Consider the following 24,464-nt stretch of genomic DNA (forward strand, 5'->3'; position numbering starts at 1 on the left):
TTTTTTTTAAATTGAGATGAGATTCACATAACATAAAACCCACCATTTTAAACGAACAATTCAGTAGCATTTAGTGTATTTGCAATGTTGTGCAAAAGCACTTGTAAGTCCAGAACAGTTTTATCACCCCAAAAGGAAATCCACACGCATTAAGCAGTCAGTCCCCATTCTCCTCTCCCCCAACCCCTAGTGGCCACCCATCTGCTTTCAGTCTCTATGAATTTGCCCATTCTGACACTTTACCTAAACGGAATCATGTAACGTGATCTTTTGTGACTGGCTTGTTGTACTTCTTAGTGTTTTGTCCACATCGTAGCATGTGTATTTGATTTCTGCTTGTGGCCAAATCGCATGGCTAGACCACATTTTGTTTATCCGTTCATCTCCCAGTGGACACCTGGGCTGTGTTTCCACCTTTCGGCTGCCGTGAACATGTGTGTGCACATGCCAGAGTCCCCACCTCCAAATCTTTTGGGTGGATTCTAAGGAGTGGAATTGCTGGCATATGGTAATTCTGTTTAACTTTTTGAGGAACCAGCAAATAGTCTTCTACAATGGCCACATTCTTGTGCACTGCTACCAGCGATGCACCGAAGTCCCCATTTCCCCCACACACTTGCCAACACTTGTTTTCTATTTTTGGATCATCACTGTCCCAGAGGATGTGACTCACTTATCAGCCCTGGGCTCCCAAGGCACATGTGTGAGACAGAGCCCAGCGGAAGTCTTATCCTATGCCTTTTAGATCTAGCCTGGAGCCGGGAAGTATTGTTCCTGCCATATGCTAGTCATTATAAAAGCAAGTGTCCAAAGCCAGCACATCCAGTGCTGCTCAAAGTGCCAGTCTGTGGGATGACAAGGTGCCCGCACCAGCACACTGCTTCCTCTTCAGGTGTCTGTCTGCTGACCCAAGTGGGTGCTCAGCTGTTCAGTTCACTTATATTCAGAGCCAAGCTCCTCATCTGAGCCTGTGACACAGGGGAAGGGCTCTGGGGTCCCCCGGGTCATGCTGGGAACTAAGTTACCATTTCATGCCTTCAGCTCTCGCCCAGCCTTTATGGGGCCCTCTTTAGGAAAAAGTATAAAGAATATGACTACAAAACTAGCCTCAAAGATGAATATGAAGAATTAGAAATCACAGCAAATCACCCGGTTTTCAAGGCTGACACACATCCAGGCATCAAGAATTCTAGAAAACCAACACAACGGTTTCAGCGGCTGTGACGTGCATCTGTAATGCTTGGGCTCCGCGGGGTTCAGCTGTGCGCTCTCGGATCACCCTTTCGCATGAAAACAATTTCCTGTATCGTATAAGAGCAGAAAGATTCCTCAATCTTCCCTCGAGCGTGGTTGATCAAACTTTGAATTACTGATACTTTAAGAAAAGTTTCTTTCCTCTTCACAACTCACACTGGCACGGACATAAATTTTGGGAGCTTTTGTCAAACGTGGGGGAACCACCATCAGGTTTCTTTCACGTGTGAGCTGTAGGGGACCAGGAAGAGGTGGGGACTCCAGGACTAAGCTTTGAAGGCTTTGTGCTGCACCAGGCACATGGATTTACACTGTATGTGCCATACGGCCCAGCATGCTCCTAACGAGAGCAGATTTCCATCTTGAGCAGGCGTGAATGAGAATCGAGTCTTGTGCTTGTAAGTTTACACATCCAATGACTGGAAGAATTTTCCACAGCCTCTGGCTCCAAACATATTTTTAAGTTTATTTATTTTGAGAGAGAGAGGGAGAGAGAGAGAGAGCAAGAGAGAGCGAGCACGAATGCAAGCACACAGGTAGGAGAGGGGTAGAGAGAGGGAGAGGGAGAATCCCAAGCAGGTGGGATACTGTCCATACAGAGCTGGACGCAGGGCTGAAACTCACCAACCATGAGATCATGACCCAAGCTGAAATTAAGAGTCAGACATTTAACCAACTGAGACACCCAGGCGCCCCCCAAACATTTCAAGTCTTGGCTCCCTTCCATGCCTCCAGCAAACCTTCGTTACTTATCCAACCTCCCTGCACCTGATGACCCCGCTTCCCACTTGCACGAGTGGACAGCACAGAGACAGCCTCCACCTGCTGGCCTGCGCACCACGTCTCCCGGGCACCACTCCTGACTCGCCCCTCCCTCCGACGACACCTACCTCTCTGGCTCTGATGGATCATTCCCTCAGCATAAACAGTACTTCTCTCCTGCCTCCACGCCCACTCCTCTACTGCCCCCTTCTCTGCTGTTAGTGCCGCAAAACCCTAGCTGGACTTTCCAGCTCCCCCCTACCCCCAGTGGCCAGTCTCTGGTCGCACCCCCATGGACTCTTTTTGAAATTCATCAGGACTCCACTCTCTCTCTCTGGGTCTCTTCCTTCTGCTGGCGGTTTCCAGTCTCCTGGGACCTTGCAACACCAGAAGGACCCTGGCACAGCCTCGAGCCACCTCCTTTCCTCCCTCAGTGACCAGGCTGGGACCTGAAGTACTGGCTGTGTGCCGAAGACTCACAAATGCTCATCTCTAGTGAGGATGTCTCCAGTGAGCCCAGAGCCGAGTACCGGGCGCCCCCCCCACATTTCCACCGGACAACTAGTCCACAGCTCAGCTCAGGCTGCGGTGTCCACCCCACCGTGTTCCCACCGGAGCCCTTCATTAGTGGTGCCTCCGGCCCTCAGTTCTGACCAGAACCATGAAGTCCTCCTGTCTCTCACTCACAGCCCATCTGTTGGCATCTCCTGTTGTCACTACTTTCAACCCAAGTTCAGAATCTGACCTCTCGCCCCCTGAGCTCTGTACCACCACCATCCACTGCCGGGATTATCAAGCAGCCTCCCTGGCTTCCTGCTTCCTCCCTTGCACACAGGCAGGGGGGCGCATCCCCCACGGCTCCAATCCTTGCTCCAATCCTTGGTGGTCCCCAGCTCGGCAAAAAGCCCACAGACTCTGCACTTCTTAGCCACCTTCCCCATTTTGTAGCATACATTTATCCCCTTCTTTTGTCCCCACAACCACCAAAGTAGGCGCTATTTTTGGTCACCAGTACCTAGACTGGTGCCGAGCACATTCTAGAGATTGAATGAGGGTCCCTACAGCCAAGGCTCTGAGCTAGAAGGGCCCCTGATGGGGCTCAGAAGGTGTGCACAAGCTTCTGCCTTTGGGACCTATGTCCTAGTGACATCCCCTTTCCTTTTGGACACTGTTACATGGAGCAGATCCCTCCCCTTCTAATCTGGGACCTTCTGCTGCCCTCCTCCTGCTGCCTGGTGGGCCTGGGGCCTCCCCCCTAACCTGGGGGTCAGCTGATTCTGACATCTGAGCCTGTGGCCTGCCTGCTCCCAAACCTTCCACGGCCCCCCACCAAATCCACACCAAATCCACACTCCTCACCACAGCAGCTCCAGGTGGACAGGACAGGACTGCCTGGAGACGGCGGGGTAGCGGTGGAGCCCTAGGAACCACCGGACCAGCCTGGCCTCCCAAGTACCAACAAGGGATCATGCACGAACCCATTACCCACATGCATGAAACGGGAGACCACAGTCTGGGGAGCATCTAACTTGCCAACAGCTTAATTGCCCAAGCCCAGGAGACCAGCCCGGCGGCCGCATGGCCCTTCCCAGCCAGACCCTCTCTGCCACATCCTGAGGGCGAGCCATCAGTTTTATGTTCTTTGCCGAAGGCTACCAGCCTCCCCCACCCTCTTGCTCCTGGCTTACTATCCATCTCAAAGTCCCCCAGTAATTGATCAAAAACACGTTGACATGTAAACCTGGAGAACGGGATGCAGCTCAAGGGAAACGTGAAGTTCCAGAAATATGCCCGGTGTTTCAGGTTATGAGTCACTGGGACAGCACACCAGAGATCCATGTAAGCTGGGACCTCCAGGCTTACCTGACTAGAATTAACCCCCAGCACACAGACGGTGCTCAAAGAAGTGGGGTGAGTTGGCCCAAGGGGTGCTGATTTTGAGAAGGCCCTGTGGTAAAAATAAGTCAAGGGTTGTATATTGTGATGCACTGGCCACCTGCATCTTCTAACCATCTCTGACCAGGAACTCAGCATTCCACTTGGCATCGCCAGGGACCTGAGCTTCCTGAAATCCACTTTTGGGGAATGCCAGACAGGTTGGTTTCTGAAAACCCAGCATCCTGACCCCCTGGGAGAGCTGTCATTTTTTAAAATTAAGAAAAAAAAAAAACAAAAAACAAAAAAAACACTGCACACATGTATAGTCATAGAAGTAGAAAATATAAGACTTGCTGAATTCCCATCCTCCACCCCATAGAAAACCACTAAACTTTCAGCTTTTTCTTCTGCATTTACTTCCATATTGTTTAAAAAAAATTTTTTTTTAATGTTTATTTTTGAGAGAGAGAGAGAGAGAGAGAGAGAGAGAGAGAGATCGATCAGGGGAGGGACAGGGAGAGAGGAGGAGACACAGAATCCAAAAGGAGACTCCAGGCTCTGCGCTGTCAGCAGAGTCCCACATGGAGCTTGAACTCATGAAATGTGAGATCATGACCTGAGCCAAAGTCAGATGCTCAACCTACTGAACCACCCAGGTGCCTGTACGTCCCATTTCTAAATAACATGCTTATATTGATCTCTTGACTTTCCAGTTTTACACATTGTTAACTTCCCACTGTGGACAATGAGAATGTAGGCGCATTACACTCTGCACATACGCATGCACATACTCAGTCTCCTAAGAGTTCCGTCACCAGTTTTTGCCAGAGCAACACTCATCATTATTTGTCTGTAACAATCACAGCAGAGTCATGTTAAGGTCTCTGGTTCCTCTTAATATTTTTTGTGTGGCATTAATAAACGGTCTATTTTAATTTGCTGACTTTTCTAGCTCAGATTCATGCCCAAACCCTGGGACAGAAGCATGCATGGATCAAGTGTGGAGCCTCTGAGAACCATGAGACTCCCGGGCCTCACCCCACCCGCAGCGGGCTGCATCCCCTATGATGTCCCTTCCTGGCGCACTCCTGAGTTTCCAGGCCTCCACATTTTTCTCTGCTTGTTCCTTTCCCCTGGAGCCCTCCTTCAGGTAGCTTTGAGAATGGCTGCAAAGGAGATACATTTTTGAGACCGCTGCAGAATTTTCCCAGGTATTGCTACTGCTCTGGTCACTGCTGGGGAGCTCCCAGCACGCTCCTTCTTTGGAGCCAGCGGGCTCTCTCAGTGTGCCTTGAGGACCACCTCCCACCCCACTCTGCCCGCGGGGTGGGGGTGGGGCTGCTGTTCCTGCTCCTCACTGTGGCTTCTTTCTGACGCCATCTCTTCTGGCTGTGGGCTCCTGCTGGCAGAAACAAAGCCTCCCAGATCAACAGGAGGTGCCAACCAGGGACAGAGGTGCATCTGGCGCATTCCAAGGCCGCCACACTCCTGTGCTCTCTGCCCACATCTGCCTGTTCCCCTCCACCAGCACTTCTGATTTCCTCTGCAGATTTCTCATCATCTTTGTGAAAACTGTGTGCTCAAACACTCTACCCTAAAGGTAAGGTTAAGGAGGGATGCTACTCTCCTGCCACGTTTTTAAACACTGTATGATGCAGAGTGCCTCCTCCACACCAGAGTTCACACGGCACACACACCATTCTGACCCTCCCGTGGGTAGGGCCTGAGCCTCTGAGATGCTACCCCTCCCGGCCCTCCAGGACCCAGGCACACCGAAGCCACGCACAACCAAGGGGCCTCAGGGCTGGTGCTCATTTCTTCCGATCTCCCCTACATGTAGCCTGCTTGCTGCCAGCTAAGACCGGGCTGGGCAGGCACACCTTCATCCAGGGTTGGCCCAGTGGTCTCCCAAGGCACAACCGACCAACAGAAACAAGGGGAGCGGCTGTTTAGGCTGGACACGTGACCTCCCCCCACCCTCCGGAGAATGGAGAGGGATTCTGCACACAAGAGTCACCTCCTCCCCCATCTCTTCCTAGCTCCGGCCAGGGAGACATTTTACCATTTTTCTGGTTATACAGGTAGCACTTATGAGAACTGGCGAAACAGAGAAATCCAAACTTTCATACGATTGGTTTAATTTTTTTCAGCAGGAGAAAAAAGAATAAAGTTACAAGATTCTTTTAATATTTTCACAATGTTAAAACTAAAACTGAGCTCTAGGCTATGTGTGTAAGTAAATCTAAAACACAAAAGGGTTAAATAAGATCTTCTCTTTTAAAGATACAAGAATTTAAGCTTTCCTTACATTTAACAAACTTCACAGAACAGATACTGCAGGGGAACAAGCCCTCCCCCCACCCCCAGCTCTACCATCAGGAAGTGAACGTGGGCTGCGAGCCCTGTGTGCCACCAGGCTCCCCAGAGAGCCTACCTCCCATCCCTGCCTCTAAGCGGCAGCGGTGGGGCCTGAGGAGGGCCGGAAGGGCACGTGGGTGGCCTCTTCGGGATCAGAGCTTGGCGGGGGGCCTGGGCGGCCGCCTCACTGAGGATGGCCATGTACTGGCCAGAGGGCCGTGGCTTGACAACAGTGGTAAACGCGGGCAGACCTGGCCCCTCTGCCCTGGGCTGCCCTAGAGCAAGACACCGGTCTGGGTCCTGAAGCAAGAATAAGGCTGGAGATTTTGCAGCGGGTTCCACTCTGGTGGGGGTGGGATGGGAGGAAGAGGCTGGGAAGAGCATGATTTCCTATTTCAGTATTCCGGGTCAGAACCACTTGTAGTTGAACCACTTGTAGTTGCAGGTGTGTGGCCGTGAACTGCAGGCAGAGTCGAGCTGCCTATTGTGGTGTAAGAGGGAAAGTCTGCTGGGTGAGACTACTCCAGTAGCCTGTGTGTGGGCAGATCCAAGCCGCCTCTGTGGGAGCCTCCGACTCTCACCAGCCCGGGCCAAGACAGGGTCTCTGAGCCACTCAACCGTTCAGGCTTAAGACAGGGGATCTTAATCCTGTCTACTCTCCCCCACCCCTCCGCATCGGTGATGATTCCCTAACACAGGCAAACAGGCCCAGAGTCACCCTCTCCACCCCGCCTGAGCTACCACGTTACTGACTCCTCTCTGTCCACATGCACAGAGGGGGCCAGGCTGATAAATCTGCCCTCCCACCCACTGCCAGAGCAAAGGTCTCTCTCAGAGCTGGGCCGGGCCATGAACCACTGTTCTAGAGAGATCAACCCACCACCCCTGTGACGCACGCTGTCTGCCCGTCCTGACCCTGCTGTGCGGTAGAGGCTGTCCCTGGGCCACACAGCTGCACAGACACGAGGGGCGAGGCGAGGCACCGTCCTCTTGGCCCGCAGAGGGCTGAGCAGGCGCCGCTGGAAGGGGCAGAGTCTGAGGGCAGCAGCTCTTCAGGTGCTCCCCAGCCCTCCTACTGATTCCTGTTGGCCATGAAATGTCTTTTTAAAAACTCCCAATATAGAAATCTAGCTGCAGAGGCCAGTTTGTAGATCCCAGCCGCAGCTGCTGTGCTGTAATTAGCCTTATTTGATCAACTGCCAGACCCCTGCACTTGGCAAAAGGCAAACCAGAGCGAGTGGGGTCAAGGTGCGCCCCGGCTGCTTCTCACGACCGTGGGTCCTGTGTAGAAAAGATGGGTCTTGTACATGGACTAGTCTTGAATGGAGCTAATTTTCAAAGTGAGGTTATTGTTTCTCTTCTCCTGTGATGAGAGAGTTTTTTTCATAGCAAGTCAGGTAAAAAATTTTCCTAAGAACCTGCCCCCCAACCCCCATTTCCAGCTCTGTGGGAGAGCAAAGCCACCACCCAGCCCAGCCACGTGGCCAATCTCAACAGCCTCCTGTGGCCAAGGCACGCGTGGCCATCAGGTATCCTGGCTACTGAGACTAAGGATAAGTGAAGAGGTGAAAGGCCGAACATTAACCAGAATTTCTGGCAAAGCCATGTGCGTCATGAGAGCTGTAACACCAGCTTCTACTCCCCTATTAACTCAGAGTCTCCGTCTGAAACACTTTCCACTTAAGGCTTTTTATAAGTTTGACTCCAGCAGTGACAGGTATGTGTTGTTTTAAATCCACTAGCCATGCTCAAAAAAAAATATTCTTCATGTTTTAATTTTATACAATGGCTAGCAGGCACCTTAGTAACCAGCCAGAAATCAATTTCAACCACCATCAACCCCTAAACTACAGTACCAGGATGGCTGGCTAAAGAAAGGAAACGGACTGGCTGTAGTCTGACGCGTGCCCAGTACAAGGTGTCTGGCTGACTTTGTCCTAAATAAGGCTAACATTAGTGAACTAAGAACAGCGTCATGTGGCGGCCGTGCCTGGCCTTCAGGAGCACCCCTCCCCGATGCGCTGGCAGGAGCGCCCCACTTTCCGGTCCAGTTTCACCATTTTCATGATGGCTTCCTCTCGGCCGCGGCCCATGTGGTCAAATGTACAGTCATGTTGCTCAGGGAGGCGATGTAACATACAGAACACATAACCTGCAAAACAGTGGGAGAAGCAGAGAAAACAGACTGTTAGGTCAGCCTCCGAATGCCCAAAGCCCGGCTCTTGTTCTGGCCCCAAAGATGAAGGGGCATCTCAGCAAGTGGACAGTGGCCACAGCAGGCACTCCTTCCACCAGAGTTTACACAGCGGCCACCTGTGAGGAAGGGGCCTGCACATCTTACCGCTCCTCCTCCAGGACCTCAGAATGCCAAAGGGCGACTGCTCAGGCTGATCAGTGAGACACACCACCCCGTTCCCAGTGGAGGTGGGTGAGTGGGTGGTCGGAGCCCTTCCCTGCCCACCAAACATGTGGGAGGGCAGAAAGCTGCCAGCTCCGCACTTTCCCAGCTTGGGCAGACTGTAATATCTACCACAGGACACCCACCATTTTTAGGAGGCAGAGAGGGAGCAGAAATGATTATGGCTTAAATTACATCCTGTACAGTGAGGGCTTGTTGGGGGGGAGGGGGACGCTGGGTGTGATCAAACCACAGCCTACAAGTGAGTGGAGGCTCTCAAAGGAAAAGGGATTATTTCAAGTGCTGGAAAAGGTATTACATATAAATAGGGGAAAGAACAGAAACGTTGAGCTCTAATCACCAGCCATCTCAAAGGAGCCAGAGGCTTCTAACTCCACCTGGTAGGTAGGAGGCTGCAGGACTGCTCCCTCTTCCTGGAGCAGAGAAATCAAGGAGACACTTATGAGGCTGGCAGAACAGAGGACTGAGGAGAGGCCAAGATAGCAAGGAGATGGTACAGATGAAGGCCCTCTGGTAGGAAATAATAAGAGGCAGCCCTCAGGGAGTCAGCAGGAGGCTCAGAGGACAAAGGCACCACAGAGCTGCCAAGGATGTATTCTTCCCCATTCTGCTCAATTTCTAGAACTGCTGTCTGGCCCTCTCTCTCAGGGAGGGTGAGGGAAAGATCCAGGCTGGGAAGCCACCTGCCAGTGCTGGCTGGCCCCTCACCCCTGCTCATCCCATCAGTCGTATGTGGCCACGGGCCTAGACCAGGTCCACGGGACTGACCTGCAGGCAAACCTTTCCTAAACCTCCTCTCTCTGTGCACACAGGCAGGCACCCCACAACAGCCCTGCCAGGACAAGGCTTTCCTCGCAAACAACGCTTCTTTCCAGAGACTTCTTTTACGCCCAGATCTCACTGCTTAGAGCAAATGGGCAGCCACCCCTCCATCCATCCGCACATCCTCAATTTCTTTTCTTTTCAGAGAAGAATAGCATTAGTTGAAGCAAAGGCCGAGTGGCCAGGATAGGCAACAGTTTCAACAGTCTAACCTGTAAGGTTAACTTCACCTAGAGAACACTCCTCAACGGACCCTCACAGCCCTGTTCTGATGCCACGAGCCCCTGCTGTGCATAGAGCACGTGCACACAGCCCAGGAGCCCGAGTGACCAGGCTGACTGGACCATCCGCTGTGAGAGAAAACACATTATTAACTGCTTCCCAGGGAGAACAGGGCAATATGTTTGACTCTAAATTGGGACTGGGTTTAAGGAAAAGAACAGAGATGAAATTTTTGTCTCCTGAGAAGCTGAGCTCCCACTTGGTCCAAAAGCAAAGTTAAGATTAATGAGCTCATGTGTTATATTTACTGATAAGTTCATTACTCGAAGATATTGGATAGTGTTGTCTTTGTCCTAAAGGACTTCCCAGCCTAAGTGTGGATGGCCTCAATATGCATCCTCCAACTAACAAGCACAGTCATCCTTTGAGGCAAAGCCTACCTGGTGGGAAGAGGGGCTTGGGTGGGGTGCCAGCAGTTTGGCGGCATGATGTGCGGGTAGACACTTTCTGCCACCACGTCCTGAAATACTTCTGGAACTTTAGCATCTAAACTAAGGGCAGGAGGATGCCCACTGCCCCTTTCCTTCCTTCAAGATACTGAGATGATGTAGAAGGTCCCAGGGGCTCTTCTCTTCTGATGAATGGTGCTGGCTGAATCAAAGTAGTGGGAAATGGATTACCTCTGAAATTAACTCAGCCCTGGCTCAGCCTAACACCTCATTAGTCAAAGGCAGACTGGGGCGGAGGGGAGAGGCTCCCAGCCTTGTCCTCACTACACACCCCTCACAACTTTGCTTAGCTTGCCTTCCCCTGGCTACAGAGCAGCCACCTTGGGGATCTGAGAGCCCCAGGCTCCGTGTGGGAAAGGAAACAGGGAGTGACAACCACAACAGTTGCCTGATGCTCTCTCCATACACCCGAGGATTCTACAGACAGCCAGAAACACCTCATTTGTCTCTCCGAGTTCTGTGTACCTCTGTCAGACACAACTTGACACTTGACTTTGATTTCTGAAAGGTGAAAACCACTAAACAAGCAGATACACTTGGGAGCAGCATGGGTAACAATTAGAATATATGGCATTGCAACTCACTGGGGAAGAGTCTGGGGAAACTGTGGAAGGCGAGCTTCCCAAGTTACTGCACTGAGGTTGTTAGCTGGCATAAATTAAGTCGATCCCATCTCCTGTCAGGGTCACTCACCAAGAGGAAGTTACATGCTGGAACTTGTCCCAAATGCTGAGTAGGTATTATCCACTGACAGCAGCCAATTGGCTAAATGCATTTTGGTGTATTTGGGAGTGGGTTGCTCTGGGTGGGAGGGAAGGGAACGGGGCGGTGGGTGGGAATGACCAGTGGGTAGGATGAATCTCTATCCTCTTTCCTTGGTACCCACAGATCTGTTTCCAGAAACTACTAAAAGTGTCATGAACTTTCAATTACTTTCTGATTGAATTCTTTAGACCGAACTGGGTATGGAGAAATGAGTTCAGGCTGCTAGGAAAAATGATTGTTCTTAATTTCAATGATGAATACAGTTTAAAAGTGCAAGAGGATTTACAGCCTCTGTCTGGGCCAGGCCATCCTCCACACCGTTCATTAGAAACCAATTGGGGCCTTTCCAGAGAGGGTCAACCAAGGCATTGTCCGAAGGGATGAAAGCACAGAGGACAATGAATTGATCAGCTGAGCTGCAATATGGGTCTGGTATCATCACCAGAATATTACACAATTCTTTTTTCCCCTGATATTAAAAAAGTTATATATCAAAACTGAATTCATTCATTCATTTGTATACATACCATCCATACCTACACTCTCGTTATGACCCCACAGTTCAGCATCATGTAGTTTGAAAAATAATTTCAATATACATTTGCCTGTAAGAGCTATATACCACACAGCACTCTAGAGGGAGGAGGATGGATCAGGGTAGGAGAATATGATTAGAAGGACGCTGACTCTCAAAAAAGAATGAAAACACCCAGGGGCACCTGGGTGGCTTAGTCGGTTAAGCGTCCGACTTTCGCTTAGGTCATGATCTCGCGGTTCGTGGGTTCGGGCCCCGCGTCGGGCTCTGTGCTGACTGCCAGCTCAGAGCCTGGAGCCTGTTTCAGTCTGTGACTCCCTCTCTCTCTGACCCTCCCCTGCTCAAGCTGTCTCTCTCTCTCTCTCTCCTAGAAATAAATAAAACATTAAAAAAAAAAAAAAAAAGAATGAAAACACCCAAAGCAAACGTTTATGAAAATGTGACCTGTGTACTAAATGTGGTTTAACTTCAGCCTTTGCCCCTTTGATGTCACATGACCAGCTGCCCTGCACCTGAGAGCCCCGGACTACTGGTTTTCCATGAAATACTGGCCTAGTAGGGAGCCGCAGAGCTCCTATAGGCTGCTGGGGGTGTTTTCAGTACATCTGCACGAAACACTCACGAACCTGTGTGGGTGTTTCTTGGCTTGCTGGCACCGAAGAACAATTTGGGATGAGCCTTTGATTAAAAAGGGAGGCTAAAGCAGCAGCTCTGTGTGCACTTTGCTCCACGGCCCCTCCCAGGCTTCTGGCTGGCCATCCTGCAGGCAGGCACCCAGGCACGCAGGCAGAGGGAGAGGAGCCCACCACAGCAGAGCCCACACCCCTCCCTGTGAGCTGAGCTGCAAGGTCTCCAGCAGCTATATCCTCAGTTTGAAAAAAACCTTCTTCAACTAAGCAGGCAGCATCAGGAGGGAAGAGGATGACTGTGTAGATGGTCACAGGGCTGACCTACCCAGGCTCATCCCAGGGCCCTGCCCAAGCCTGTGGCTACGGACAGCAAGAGGTGGGGGACACCAGAAGCTTCCCTAACTAAGAGACACAAGATTATGGCACAAGGCCAGGAAAACATAATTTAGGGCCTATCTAACCCTCTGTCCATAAAGGGTTTCTCCCTCACATGGCATGAGAAATACAAAAGGCAGCCATCAGGTCACTTGCCCTAAACAGAAAAGGCTGGGGGCATTCTTGTAGGATAGGCATTTTCATGGAAACCACTCCTCTGGACCTGCCTTCTTGATTTGGGCCTGGGACCTGCACACCCATGAGCCATATGCCACATCAACCTGAAGATGGTCAACACCCAATGGCCCTGAAAATACATTCCCGACACAAAATGGAACTAAGGCTCGTTCTTCTAAGGCTTGCAAAAGTCTGAAAATTCTCATTTGGTGTGAACCAAACTTCTGACCCTTTAGCTTTTAAAGTTAACATCTGGAAGCCATACAATTCATTCTGATGCCTTCATCCACCGTTAAACTTCACATCTGCCTACAAGGGATATTTTGAGGCTACACACAGGATAGAGAACAGTTTGTACAAATGCCATCATCAGACAAAAATGACACCCAACACCTTGCTCTAAGTGCTATGAAAGTTGTAACACTGTTTCCTGTTTCACTCACTTGTTTACAAAAATCCACAAGGATGGCGAACACTGGGAAGAAGCCCCACCAAAGACCTGAGGAGAAAGGGCCTGTGTCCCTTACGTCTCAGCAGTGCTGGTAGGCAGGGCCCTGAGGGCAGCTGAACCGGGTCACTGCCTCACCTACCAGTTCCATCCCTCCATGCTTCCCCACCCACAAGCCATGGAAATGGCTAAGGTACTGGGGGTGGGGAGATGGGGGGAGGAAGATATGGGGGGCAGAGGGTGGGAGCCAACCTTACACTCTGCAGGCAGCACAGCTCCTACCCTCCTCTGAGGCCCTGGGCCCCTCCCCCCACAGCCAGCACTTCCCTCCAAACCCTAAGAATTAAGCAGGGGTTGGAACTTTTTCCATGGAATTTCCTAAGGGAGACAAAGAAAGTGATGCCAAAATCCACATTCAAAGTCTCAGCCCTTGACATTTTTATTCAGTCTCTGTCAGACAGAAATGCTGCTTATCCGCTTTATCTGGGAGTAAAAAGCACCATTTAAAGTTGGCAAAGCTGGGCAGCCCTGGATACTTTTACACTTTAATTAAACATTTGTCTTCTTGCAGGATCTTCCCCCACCCCCCACCTTGCAGGCTCACCCACAGTGGTGGTTTTAGTAATAAAGCCACAGAGCAGGGCAGGCCTCTCAGTTCTAGCTGTTTAGGTGTTTCTACCTCACTTGTAAGAAATATTTTACACTTGTTTGCTCATTTGAATTTCAAATCGTCAAAGCAAAGGTTCAAGCAGAAACTAAAAATACTGACAAGCCTTAGGGACCGAGGCCCTGTGAAATGATCCACTGGTGTGCAGCCTGAGGTGGCAGTGCACATGTGCATGCTGTCTGTGCAGACGCGTCTGCCCCCACGCGCCTGCCCCCCAGCCCCCCACCTGTGCTGGCTGCAGTGTGCGTCCAGTTAGGTGGAAAATCAGAGACTGTTCCTACATATGAGCATGGGCTCCAGCAAACACAGCCTACCCGACACCTCCCAAAGCTTCCTGAGAAACCTGGGTAACACACTCCAAATCTCAACTCATCAATAGGCACCACTTGCTATCTATGTGTCTATTGAATAACGACAAATGTGCCTGACCCATGTGTCTGAAATGACCAAGCAAGCTCGTTAGAAAAAAGAATCACATTTTTTTCCGGCAAGGTAAAAGTTTCTTAAAGCTCAGGACAGCACACTGACCTCATAGCTCATTTGTAAGTACATGCTGGGAACAGCAGGTGGCTACAGGAAAGCTTGTTGGAAAGCATTAGCCATTTATACTCCCACCAGCAGCAATCCGGGATTACACCACATCCACTGACCCAATGCCCAAGGCAGAATTTGTAGCACAGAAACGTATTAAAGGATCTTAACGCATTTTATTTCATCAGACCCATGGTACGGGAAAAGCGGCTGCAGGTGATTCAGGAATGGAGTGCGTCTACTTTACATTCCCCTCCATTTCTGGCTCTGCATGGTGGAGGGGAAAGCATTACACTCCAGAAAACAGAACTGGATCTTGGCTCATGAGTGGCCGATGCAGTGCTTAGCTGGGCCAGGGGAGAGAATGGGTGGACGGGCAGGGGTCAGGTGCCCAAGGGTGCTGGAACCAAAGCCACAGTGGATCACCAAGGTGGGCATCAGTCTGTTTTTCAAAGGGAAGGAGAGCCTGCAGTTTGGAAGAGCCCATTCCACTCAACAGTTTATTAAAAACCACTAAAACATACCAAGACAATTCTAAAACAGAAACAATCATCTGCTTTCCCCGAAATCAATTACAATACCAGTTAGGTACAAGCTAACTGTTAGAACAAAAAGCAGTGTGACAGCAGGCAAAGATACAGGGAGCCTGGTGCCCTGAGCTCCTAAGGTGGCTGTGTGCACTCGGCAGGTGGCTCTGGGAGAGGAGACAGCAGCAGTGAGAGAAAAGGGGGTCTCGATCCAGTATAACAAAGCTTCCGACGCAGTTCGCACACACGTCATTTGAAAAGTACAAAAAATTCACCATTCTTGGTATCCGTTATTGTTCTCTAGATAGCTCCCTTCTTGCAAAAACTCTAATGACCTCTTTTCTCTCCTCTGAGGAGAATGTCTTCCTTGTCCTAGCAATGCCTCCTATCACCCATCTCGGGCAACCTTGCTTGACCTGGCGTTCACAGAAACAAGTCCTGCCCCCTTCACTCTTGCCTCCACCCAGGAGAAACCTAGTCCTATTTTTGCCACCAGCGGTGGGAGGTCAGGCAGGGCGCCTGCACTATGGAGGATACCGTGCCATCAATTCTGACTTGTGAGAACCCTCCAAGCTTGCCCAGTAATACCTCAGCACACAAGGAAAAGGGGACTGGCTGCAGGCTCACATTCTGCTGGGCTGTTTTATCTACAGATGAACATATATTTAAAAACTAAAAGAAAATGGCTCAAGGCAGTTTTTGCCACAGGAATAATGGCTTGCTCTTTCAAACATCATTCCATTTCAGTAGTGAGAGCAGGCAGTATTAGCCTCTTGGTACCTGGGGCAGTTTTAAGGATCCAGAAAAACCCTAGCAGGTGGCTGCACTCCCAGCCTCTGCTCCATCCTCCACCACGCCCCCACCAGCCTCTCAGGGTCTCCAGAGGACAGTGAGGTACTGGCAGGAAACTTCCATTTCTTAAGTGACCTTATCCTCCTCCCACAGGCTCAAGATTTCTTTGGCTTTCTCTTTCAGCATTTCCTTGTCCTTTAAAAGACTACCGTCTCAAATGGAGAACCCTCCTAGAAAACTAGCTCCAAAGCTGCACTTTAGGCAAGAAAAAAGGCACCACCCACCCCACCCAAAAGCCACCGAGAGCACAGCCTGGGCCCATGGGAGCAACTAAGCTGCCAGGCCAGAGAACCGTGGGCTATTAGGCACCCCTGAAGGACACGCTGGCAAGAGCCAGTTCATCCAAGTAACAGAATGTCAGGGGGCCTTAGACTGTAAATGCCAGGTGTCTCTCTCCAGAACAACACTTGGAAAGGAAAGAAATACTTTCGCCATTTTTCTCTGTTGGCCTTCCAATCCATATGGTGAGGTCATGGGAGAGAGTAAAAGATGACATCGGAGATGAGGGAGACAAATGGCAAGTCCCATAAACAGGGCAACCTCAAGTTCTCTCTCTCCAAAGCCCAGCGAGAAACTTGTGCTCTGGAGCCAAAATACTGGACTCAAGTTCCAGCTGCACTGCCCTAACAGTTGTGTGTGGTACGGGCAAGTCATTTAACCTTTTGAAGCCTCAGTTGTGCCTCCCAAAAATGGGGTGATGGATGTTAAGGCAGCTGGTGCACACGAAACCCCTGGCTCAAGGCAGGCTGCTGCTGCTGCTAGGACGGCTCTTCCCGCTTTTGTCACCCCCTCCGCTTACAGGGTACAATGGACAAACTCAACCTTAAGGCTAGAAGCCCCCTTCCCCTGCCTGTTCCTCCTCCTCCCGTTTACCTTTCAGTCTAGACTCTGGTTTCCTTCTCCTCTGAGAAACTGCTACCGACAAAGGAGAGCGAATGTGAAATCTTCCTCTGAACACGTGGTACGGTCTCCTCTACCCCTCTCCACAAACCTCTTTGTACAGACTATAGATGTACAGTAAGTGACAAGCTCAGTAAAGATTTCTGTTGAAGATATGCAAATTTTAGAGAAACTTGATTTAAATATACGAAGACTACGGAGGGCAGTCTAGAAAGGGACTCCATGAAAGGGACACAAACTTTCCAAGGACAGCAGAGAGCAGCTTCTGTGCTCCTGTGGGGGCTTCTCCACAGGTACGTTTGTGAATTCTGCAAGCCTCTCTCGCAAGCAGAGGCAGAGCAAGTGTGTTTCCAAGTTCGGTCACGTACTGACCGTGCACTAAAGAGCCCGTGTCTATTTCCCGGAGACGGTCCGGCTGGGAGCGGCAGTGAAAGGAGGAACGAGAGAAAGGAATGGACTGCAGACACTCTGAAAACAATTATGCTTTTATCCAAACCGTGCCAGTGTCACGTGCATTTGCTTTGTGCTCCTTTTAAGAATGAAAAGTCTCTCTACGTGCCTCTTGTTTTCACATTAACTCAGAAAGGTCATTCTGAAGGCCTCCAGAGTATAAGCATGCTCTTCTCGATTTTCACAAAATGTAAGCCTTAAAGTCACAAATCCCACACTATCTGAGGTCCACTGTTCTAAGCATGTGTGGGGGGAAGGGGAGGGCAAAGAAGCTGGCTGCTTGATTCTCCATTTTTAAAGTTACTTTATTTAAACACACCTCCCCTGCAGGAAAAGAGGCTTACTCAGTAGCAGAAGAATGGCTTAGCCATACATATGAGGACTTGAAACCAGACCATGGATATAGACAGTTAAATCCCCACTGAATGGGCCGCCCATTCCAGTATCCTAGAGACTTATTATCTGGCTGGGTAGAGGGAGCTGACCTCACAACCCAATTCCCTTCCACTTGCGGGGGGGGGGGGGGGGGGCGGGGGCACAAATACGGTTACAGTCCAGGTATATAAAAAATGCCATGAATGGAGCTTGCTCACTGTTAAACCCAATGGGCTCTTTTCAGTTCTCCTCGATAGTGTCTGAACAGCTGACTACTCCCATGGGCTCTGTGACTACTCCTATGGGCACATAGTGCTTTCTTTGTTTTTATTCTCTCTCCATACTGTCTTTGAGAATTCCTCAGTGCTGGACTCTTTTTGTCTCACCTCACACTTGCCCTAAGGTTTAAAACTCTAGCCACAGAGGCCAACACTTTAATTTTTTTTTTTAATTTTTAAAACTGTTTGTTTTTGAAAGAGGCACAGAGACTGAGCACAAGCAGGGAGGGGCAGAGAGAGAGGGAGACACAGAATCTGAAGCAGGCTCCAGGCTCCACTCTGTTAGCACAGAGCCCAATGCGGGGCTCAAGCCCACAAACTGTGAGATCATGACCAGAGCCAAAGTCAGTCGCTTAATTAAATGAGCCACCCAGGTGCCCTGAGGCCAACAACTTTAAAATGTCTCTCTCTCCTTCAGACCTCTCTCTTTGGAGTTCTATGCCTCTCTACCCAATTATCTACTGGATAAGTTGGATATCTTAGATTTAAGGTACTCAAAATGGAACACACGCTACTTCCTCACAAACTTACTTCTCCTTCAGCATCCCCCACTCTTACAGAACAGGCTCACCTCACAGCCAGTGGCTCATGACACAAATCTGGGTCATCCCTGGTATCTTCCTCATTCTTCACATTCAACTACCAAGTCCTGTGGATCCTTTCCCCCAAATCAAATTCATTCTCCTCCTTCCACTTTTACCGCCAGCACCGAGTCAAAGCCACCAGTGTGTCTTGCTTAAGGCCACTAGCAACAACCTTCTCTAGGTGGTTGTCCACATCAAATCCATCCTGCCCCAGCAGCCGCAGTGATCTCACACACACCTGTCTGCGATAATCACCCTCTTACTTAAACCCTTTAATGGTTTACCAAGAATGACAATCAATTGTACCATCTGAACTCACTCTGATATCCAACTGCCTCTTTGTCCCTCCTCACGCCATTCACCCCTGCCCCCTGTACTCTATGTCCTCGAAACACTCAAGTTACCAACTTCTGGCTTCCTCGGGCCTCAGTTTTTTTTTTTAATATTTTTTTAATGTTTGTTTATTTTTGAGAGAGAGAGAGAGAGAGAGAGACAGCGCGCATGCGTGCACATGCGCACGAGCTGGGGAGGGGCAGAGTGAGAGGGAGACACAGAATCCAAAGCAGGCTCCAGGCTCCAAGCTGTCAGCACAGAGCCTGACGCCAGGCTCAAACTCACGAACCATGAAATCATGACCTGAGCTGAAGTCAGACATTTAACTGACTGAGCCACCCAGGCGCCCCCTGAGGCCTCAGTTTCAATGGCTTCTCCTCAGGAAGACCTCCCTAGACCCTCAGACTAATTTAGAGCCCCATTATAGCTCTCATGGCATCCTGGACTTTTCCTTGAAACACTGGTTATAGTGTTTCACAATTACAGAGTCACTGTGTAATGTTTTCATTTAACTTGTTTTCCTGACAAATTTCATGAAAGCAGGAACCAGGCTTCTGTAATTTAATGCCTAGAACAGTGTGTGGTTCACTCAGAATTTTTCAACTGAGTTAATGAATGGGAGGTTAGTTACAAAGAGACTGTATTCTCTGAATCTCAGGGGTCATATAAAGGTCAGTCAAGAGCTCAAGTGGCCAAATCCAACTTCTCAGCAGCATCTGTCTCTTGTCCCTTTCTCATAGTATTCCCTCCCTTGGCTTCTGTGGTATTCTGTGATGGTCCTCATCTTCTCCCCACCTCACTGGCTGTAGCTCCTTAGGGTTCTTTACTGGCTTCCCTTCTGAAATCACCACAGAATATAGTCCTCTTATATTTTGTATATTCCCTCTTGTAGTAATCTCATCCAGACCCAAAGCTTCAACATTCTAAATACTGATGCCTCTGGAATTTTTATTTCTATCCACAAATTCTTCCTCTAAACTCTTATACCCAACTTACTACCTGACAAACACACCCAACTAGATTGGTTAACAGGAACCTCAAGTGTAACATGTTCAAGACAGAAGGTCTGTATTAGCTCATCTCCTAATCTTCCCTGCCTCAGGGAGTGACACCATATCCACACAGTTGCTCAAGCCAAACCCAGGCCTCCTTCTTGGTTTCTTATTCCCTTACTGCTCACACCAGCTTTATTAGTAGTCATGTTGGATTTACCTCTAACTGATGTTCTAAATCTATCCAAGGGCTTCTCTCCATCATCTCATGCAAAGTCCTGTGGCAAGACACAGTGCAGCATGCTGATGAAACAGAGTAAAGGCCAGCAAAGGCTGGGATGCGGTGAGGCCAAGCCTCCACCATGGCTAGCTGGAGGCCACAACGGGCTGCACTCTTCTGCCTTGGCTGTCCTCCCACTCCCAGCCTTCTCTCTCAGAGCAGTTCGTGGGATTTTTCTTTCCTTCTTTCAAGGCAATTGATTGGAGATGTACTTTTTAATATTTGTTAATTAGTTCCTGTTTGAATAGGTAATACATGAATATAACAGAAATTCATTTGCAAGAAATAATATTCAACAAAAAACAAGTCTCCCTTCCCATTCTCTCAACTGCCCTTCCCAGAGGCAAAGCAACCACGACTACCAGTTCTTCTGTATTTCTGATAGTGTATGCACACGCAAGTGTTTATGTTCATCTCCCAGAGGGACAGAATTGTAATATAAAATGTAAGATCACGCCACTCCTTTGCCTAAAACCCTTCAATGCCTTCTCACTTCTAGAGTAAAATTCTAAGTGTTTGCAAAGACCTACTATCTCCCATCTGGTCCTGCCTGCCTCTCCTCATGCACTGTGCTCCAACCACACGGGCCACCTTTCTGGTCCTGATGTGCTAGGTTATTCGTCCCTCAGGGTCGCCTCACCATTTTCTCCACTGAGGGCATTCCCGCCCCATCCAAGCTCTCTGAATGGCTGGCTCTCCTAGCTTTTTTTTTTTCTTTCTCTCTCTCTTTTTTTTTTTTTACAAATAGTTTATTGTCAAGTTGGTTTCCATATAACACCCAGTGCTCATCCCCACAAGTGCCCTCCTCCATGCCCATCTCCCCCCTTCCCCCTCCCCACACCCATCAGTCCTCAGTTTGTTCTCAGCATTCAAGAGTCTCTCATGGTTTTCCTCTCTCCCCCTCCTCCACTATTTCCCCCTTCTCCCCCACAGTCCTCCGTTAAGTTCCTCCTAATCCTCCTATACGTGCAAACATAGGCTCTCCTAGCTTTTATGACTCAGCTTAGCTTTCACCTCCTCCCAGATGCTAGCCTCCCACCACTACCTGCAGCACCCCCAACCCAGGGCAGTGCCCTTCTCTTTGTCATCCTATTATATATCATAGCTGCTTACTCCTACCACAAAGTATCTCATTTATCTGTTCCCTTGGTTACTGCATCTCCCCTCCCAAAAAATAAAAGCATCATGCGGTCAGGGACTCTGTCACTTTTATCCCTGCTGTTCCTCTGAAATTCAAGTAGAATGAATAAATAATTGAGTCAACATCTGACTCATTAAAAATAGAAGAAAATTACTTCTAGCAATAAAAGAATGTTTAATACTGGTAACTGTGCCCCTCCCTGCCACTCCTGGAGAGGAACACCACCACACAGTCTACTTCCAATTACCCGGGTGAACAGGAGCACAGTAAGCGCAATCTAAAAACTATTACTGTCTGGCTTTGGATATATTCCACTGTTTTGCAGTATCCAGTTTACTTTCCTAATTATGCTTTTCTATTGCCATTATTAATATGAGCCTATATTCACTGAGCTCATTCTGAGAGGCAACCTAGAAATGTCCAAGATGGCATAAGATGCTCTCCTGGAATTAAAACTTGGCTATAACTCATAATCACAAATGAGCTGAGTACAGATAATGAAGAACTGAAACATAATCACCCAAGTTCTCACTGACATTTATTTCCTACTCTACCCTAGTACTTTGGTCATTTATTCCAGATTCCATGGATAATTAATACTGAGGTAGTTCAGTTCAAAGGAAGAGCAATTTAATTGATACAAGAGTATTAACACCAGCCTGGGGTTTTAATTTGTAAATCTGGAAACCTTCCCCTTCCCAGGTGAATCTGTTACACTGCAGTGCACTGCTCTAGAGAGCACATGTCATCCTATGTATTAATCACAAGGACACACAAACTCCATCATGTGCTGACTCACAGCTTCCATCTCCTAGGGACCACTGGCTGACATAGTTCGAGAAGAGCATTGTGAGTGTGTGGAGAGGCCTGCTGCTATACAGTATAATCCAGAGAGGAAGAGGCCTGCTCTCCAAGGCACGAGTGGGCTGTCAAAAGACTAAGCCTCCATTACCCACAGGAAACGTCTTCAACAGCAGTATCCACTGCCTGCCACCTCCTACCTTATGGTCTAGGAACAGCCCATCTGCATCACAGCAACATCTTGATTTATACTTAGAAAATTTTGGCCATAGGAGAGCATCTAACACCTGCATGGTACACTTCCCCCTAGTCCCTCTGCAGCCCCAGAGTACTGTTCTGGAGAATTCAACAGTATAAATGAAGCAGTCTTGGCTGTCTGCTGCAGAAGAGAGCCACCGGGCAGAGTTCCCCATAGGCCAGGCCATCTGTCTCCCAGTCATCCACCATGACACTGCACATTTCAACAAGTACAACACTTGGTGAGGTGCCGTGATCATGTACAAGGAGGTATCCAAAGCAAAGAGGGGCACTTCTTGCCATCCCCTCCTTCCAAATATGTCGTGTTGCACATTGAGAATAAAGCAGACAGTACGGGTGGCTCTACCTCTCAACTCCACAGGCAACACCAGGGAAAGAGAACATCCTTCAAATCTTAGGAAGAGGTATGCAGGGGCACCCTCCCAAGCTCACGACACACCTTGAGTAAATGCCAGTGGACTTCCTACACCCCACCACATCTCCATTTCGGCCCTCTTCTCATTTCCTTACATTTCTAGTCCTTTTCTACTTTGTTTTCCTCCTTTTTCTAACACCTTTCTCCCTCCTTTTCTGTTTCTCAAGGTGCCTCAGGAGCTATGGTTGCCTTGACACCTGCTCTGACCACAGAGGGGGTTTTCTGGACTGCAGGCTCAAGGGCAGACGGAGTCTGGTGGACACTGGTGAGTATCCACACCATGTAGTTTCTATGTGTGTAACTGTCATTTGTCTGGAAAGCACATGGCAGATGACTTCATCTCCTGCTCACTTCCATCTAAGCCTGAATAGGGATGGAAATAATGTTTGTACAAACAAGGATATGTAGAAAGGAGCAATTTCATAGAGAAACCAGCTGACCCAATTATTTTAGGCACTTCTCCAATGAATTATAGGGCTGACTCATCCTTTTCAGTCTTTGGCCTCTGAATTCTGTTCTTTATTTCACAATGAGCTTTGACTACCCAAATTTGCACTGTGATAGCTCTTCTCACCAGCTTGACAGTGCCATCTCTGACCACTTACGCCCCTATCTAGCACTTTTATGTTTTGAGTCTCTGGGTCTCATGCCCTTTGTGGGTCCTGTCCCAGGGATGCCCTCCCTAGTGGCACTGAGTTTCAGAGACTGAACAGTTCTAGTGACGCCAACCACTGTCTGAGAACCTACAATCCACAAACACTGTGATGGGGCTCTGGTTAGTGGGCAAACGTACGGAGTGCTAAAGCAGTCTTCCCCATATCTGCCTTCCAAAAGATGGCAATGCCCCTACCCCCCAAGTGCAAGTTTTCTTTTTATAACACTGGCTAACCAGTGCTATAGAGCCTGTGTTGCTATTTGTCACAGTCTTATTCAGGCTCACTGCCAGCAGCAAGACAGCCAAACCTGAGGTGGTAAGGCTTTTCTTGGAGTCTGCATCTCTAGAGCCCAATAGTTGAGGAGTAAGGACTATCATGTGATCTTATCAGAGCCTTGGTCTACTTAGGTAAAAGCACTTTCCAGCAGAAACAAACTTATTGATATTGATCTCTTCAGAGGAAAGGTGCTATAGAAATCTCATCTAATAAATAAAGGATTCAGGCTCCAGTGTTGGGCTGTCAGTCCAGCAAGGAAAAGCAGCTATCAGGCTCAAGGAGTCAAAAGTATTTATTGGTCATCTGTGCAATGTTTACAGAGCACTATTCTAGGGGCTGGGTGGAGGAAAAGGAAAAGAAAAAAGTCACTAGTTCCTGCCTTTCAAGACAGCTGGAGATGCACAGAGAGGAAAACAGCTGAAGGACACAAGAAGCAGAGCAAGAAATCAACTGCAAATAAAATCAATACAACTGAGCTATGTGCAATAAATCGGGGGCACCAAAGAGAGGTCAACCGCATAAGGTATCCTGGAGTGGGTAAGTATTCAAGGACAATGAGGACATGAATTAGCACTCAGGAGAAAATGGAACGTTCACATCAATAAGAATTAAGTGCCACTGTGTCTCATATTACCCAGGAGCAGTGGGAGACAAAAAGGTGGCAACACTATGGACCTTGTCTTCCAGAAGCATCTTATCTAGACTGAGTGACAAGGGGCACATGGTACAAACTGGAAATAGTATATTGGGAAGACTCATTACCACTGTCTCAAGTGGTTCTCACATAGTAGGCAGTACACATTTTTACCATTTGATGTTCAATAAAAAGAATTTCTGAATTGGGGTAGTGCTTAAAAAATGGGCTAAGATCTATATGGCTGAAAATAAAGGTAACTCATGCTGCAGGTATCTCTACTTAGGACATCCATGGGCCAGTAGAGGGACGTGAACACTGGTGGGATTCTGGGAGCTCAACAGATGTGGGCTCAAGTGCC

At 49.0% G+C, this 24,464-nt stretch overlaps 1 protein-coding gene across 2 annotated transcripts in view; it reads right to left on the minus strand.

Annotated features, from left to right (window-relative positions):
• Positions 1 to 6,015: 6,015 nt before the first annotated feature.
• ZFAND3 (zinc finger AN1-type containing 3) overlaps positions 6,016 to 24,464 on the minus strand; it is a 337,118-nt gene continuing 318,669 nt past the window's right edge. For both annotated transcript variants that reach the window (XM_039235307.1, XM_039235306.1), the window contains one exon: positions 6,016 to 8,404. In XM_039235307.1, the coding sequence (XP_039091238.1) occupies positions 8,250 to 8,404 (155 nt within the window). In that variant the 3' untranslated portion in view covers positions 6,016 to 8,249. The remainder of the gene's footprint in view (positions 8,405 to 24,464) is intronic.

This window comes from Hyaena hyaena, unplaced genomic scaffold, assembly GCF_003009895.1.
Source record: "Hyaena hyaena isolate Hyena2069 unplaced genomic scaffold, ASM300989v1 scaffold_96, whole genome shotgun sequence".
Taxonomy (NCBI): Eukaryota; Metazoa; Chordata; class Mammalia; order Carnivora; family Hyaenidae; genus Hyaena; species Hyaena hyaena.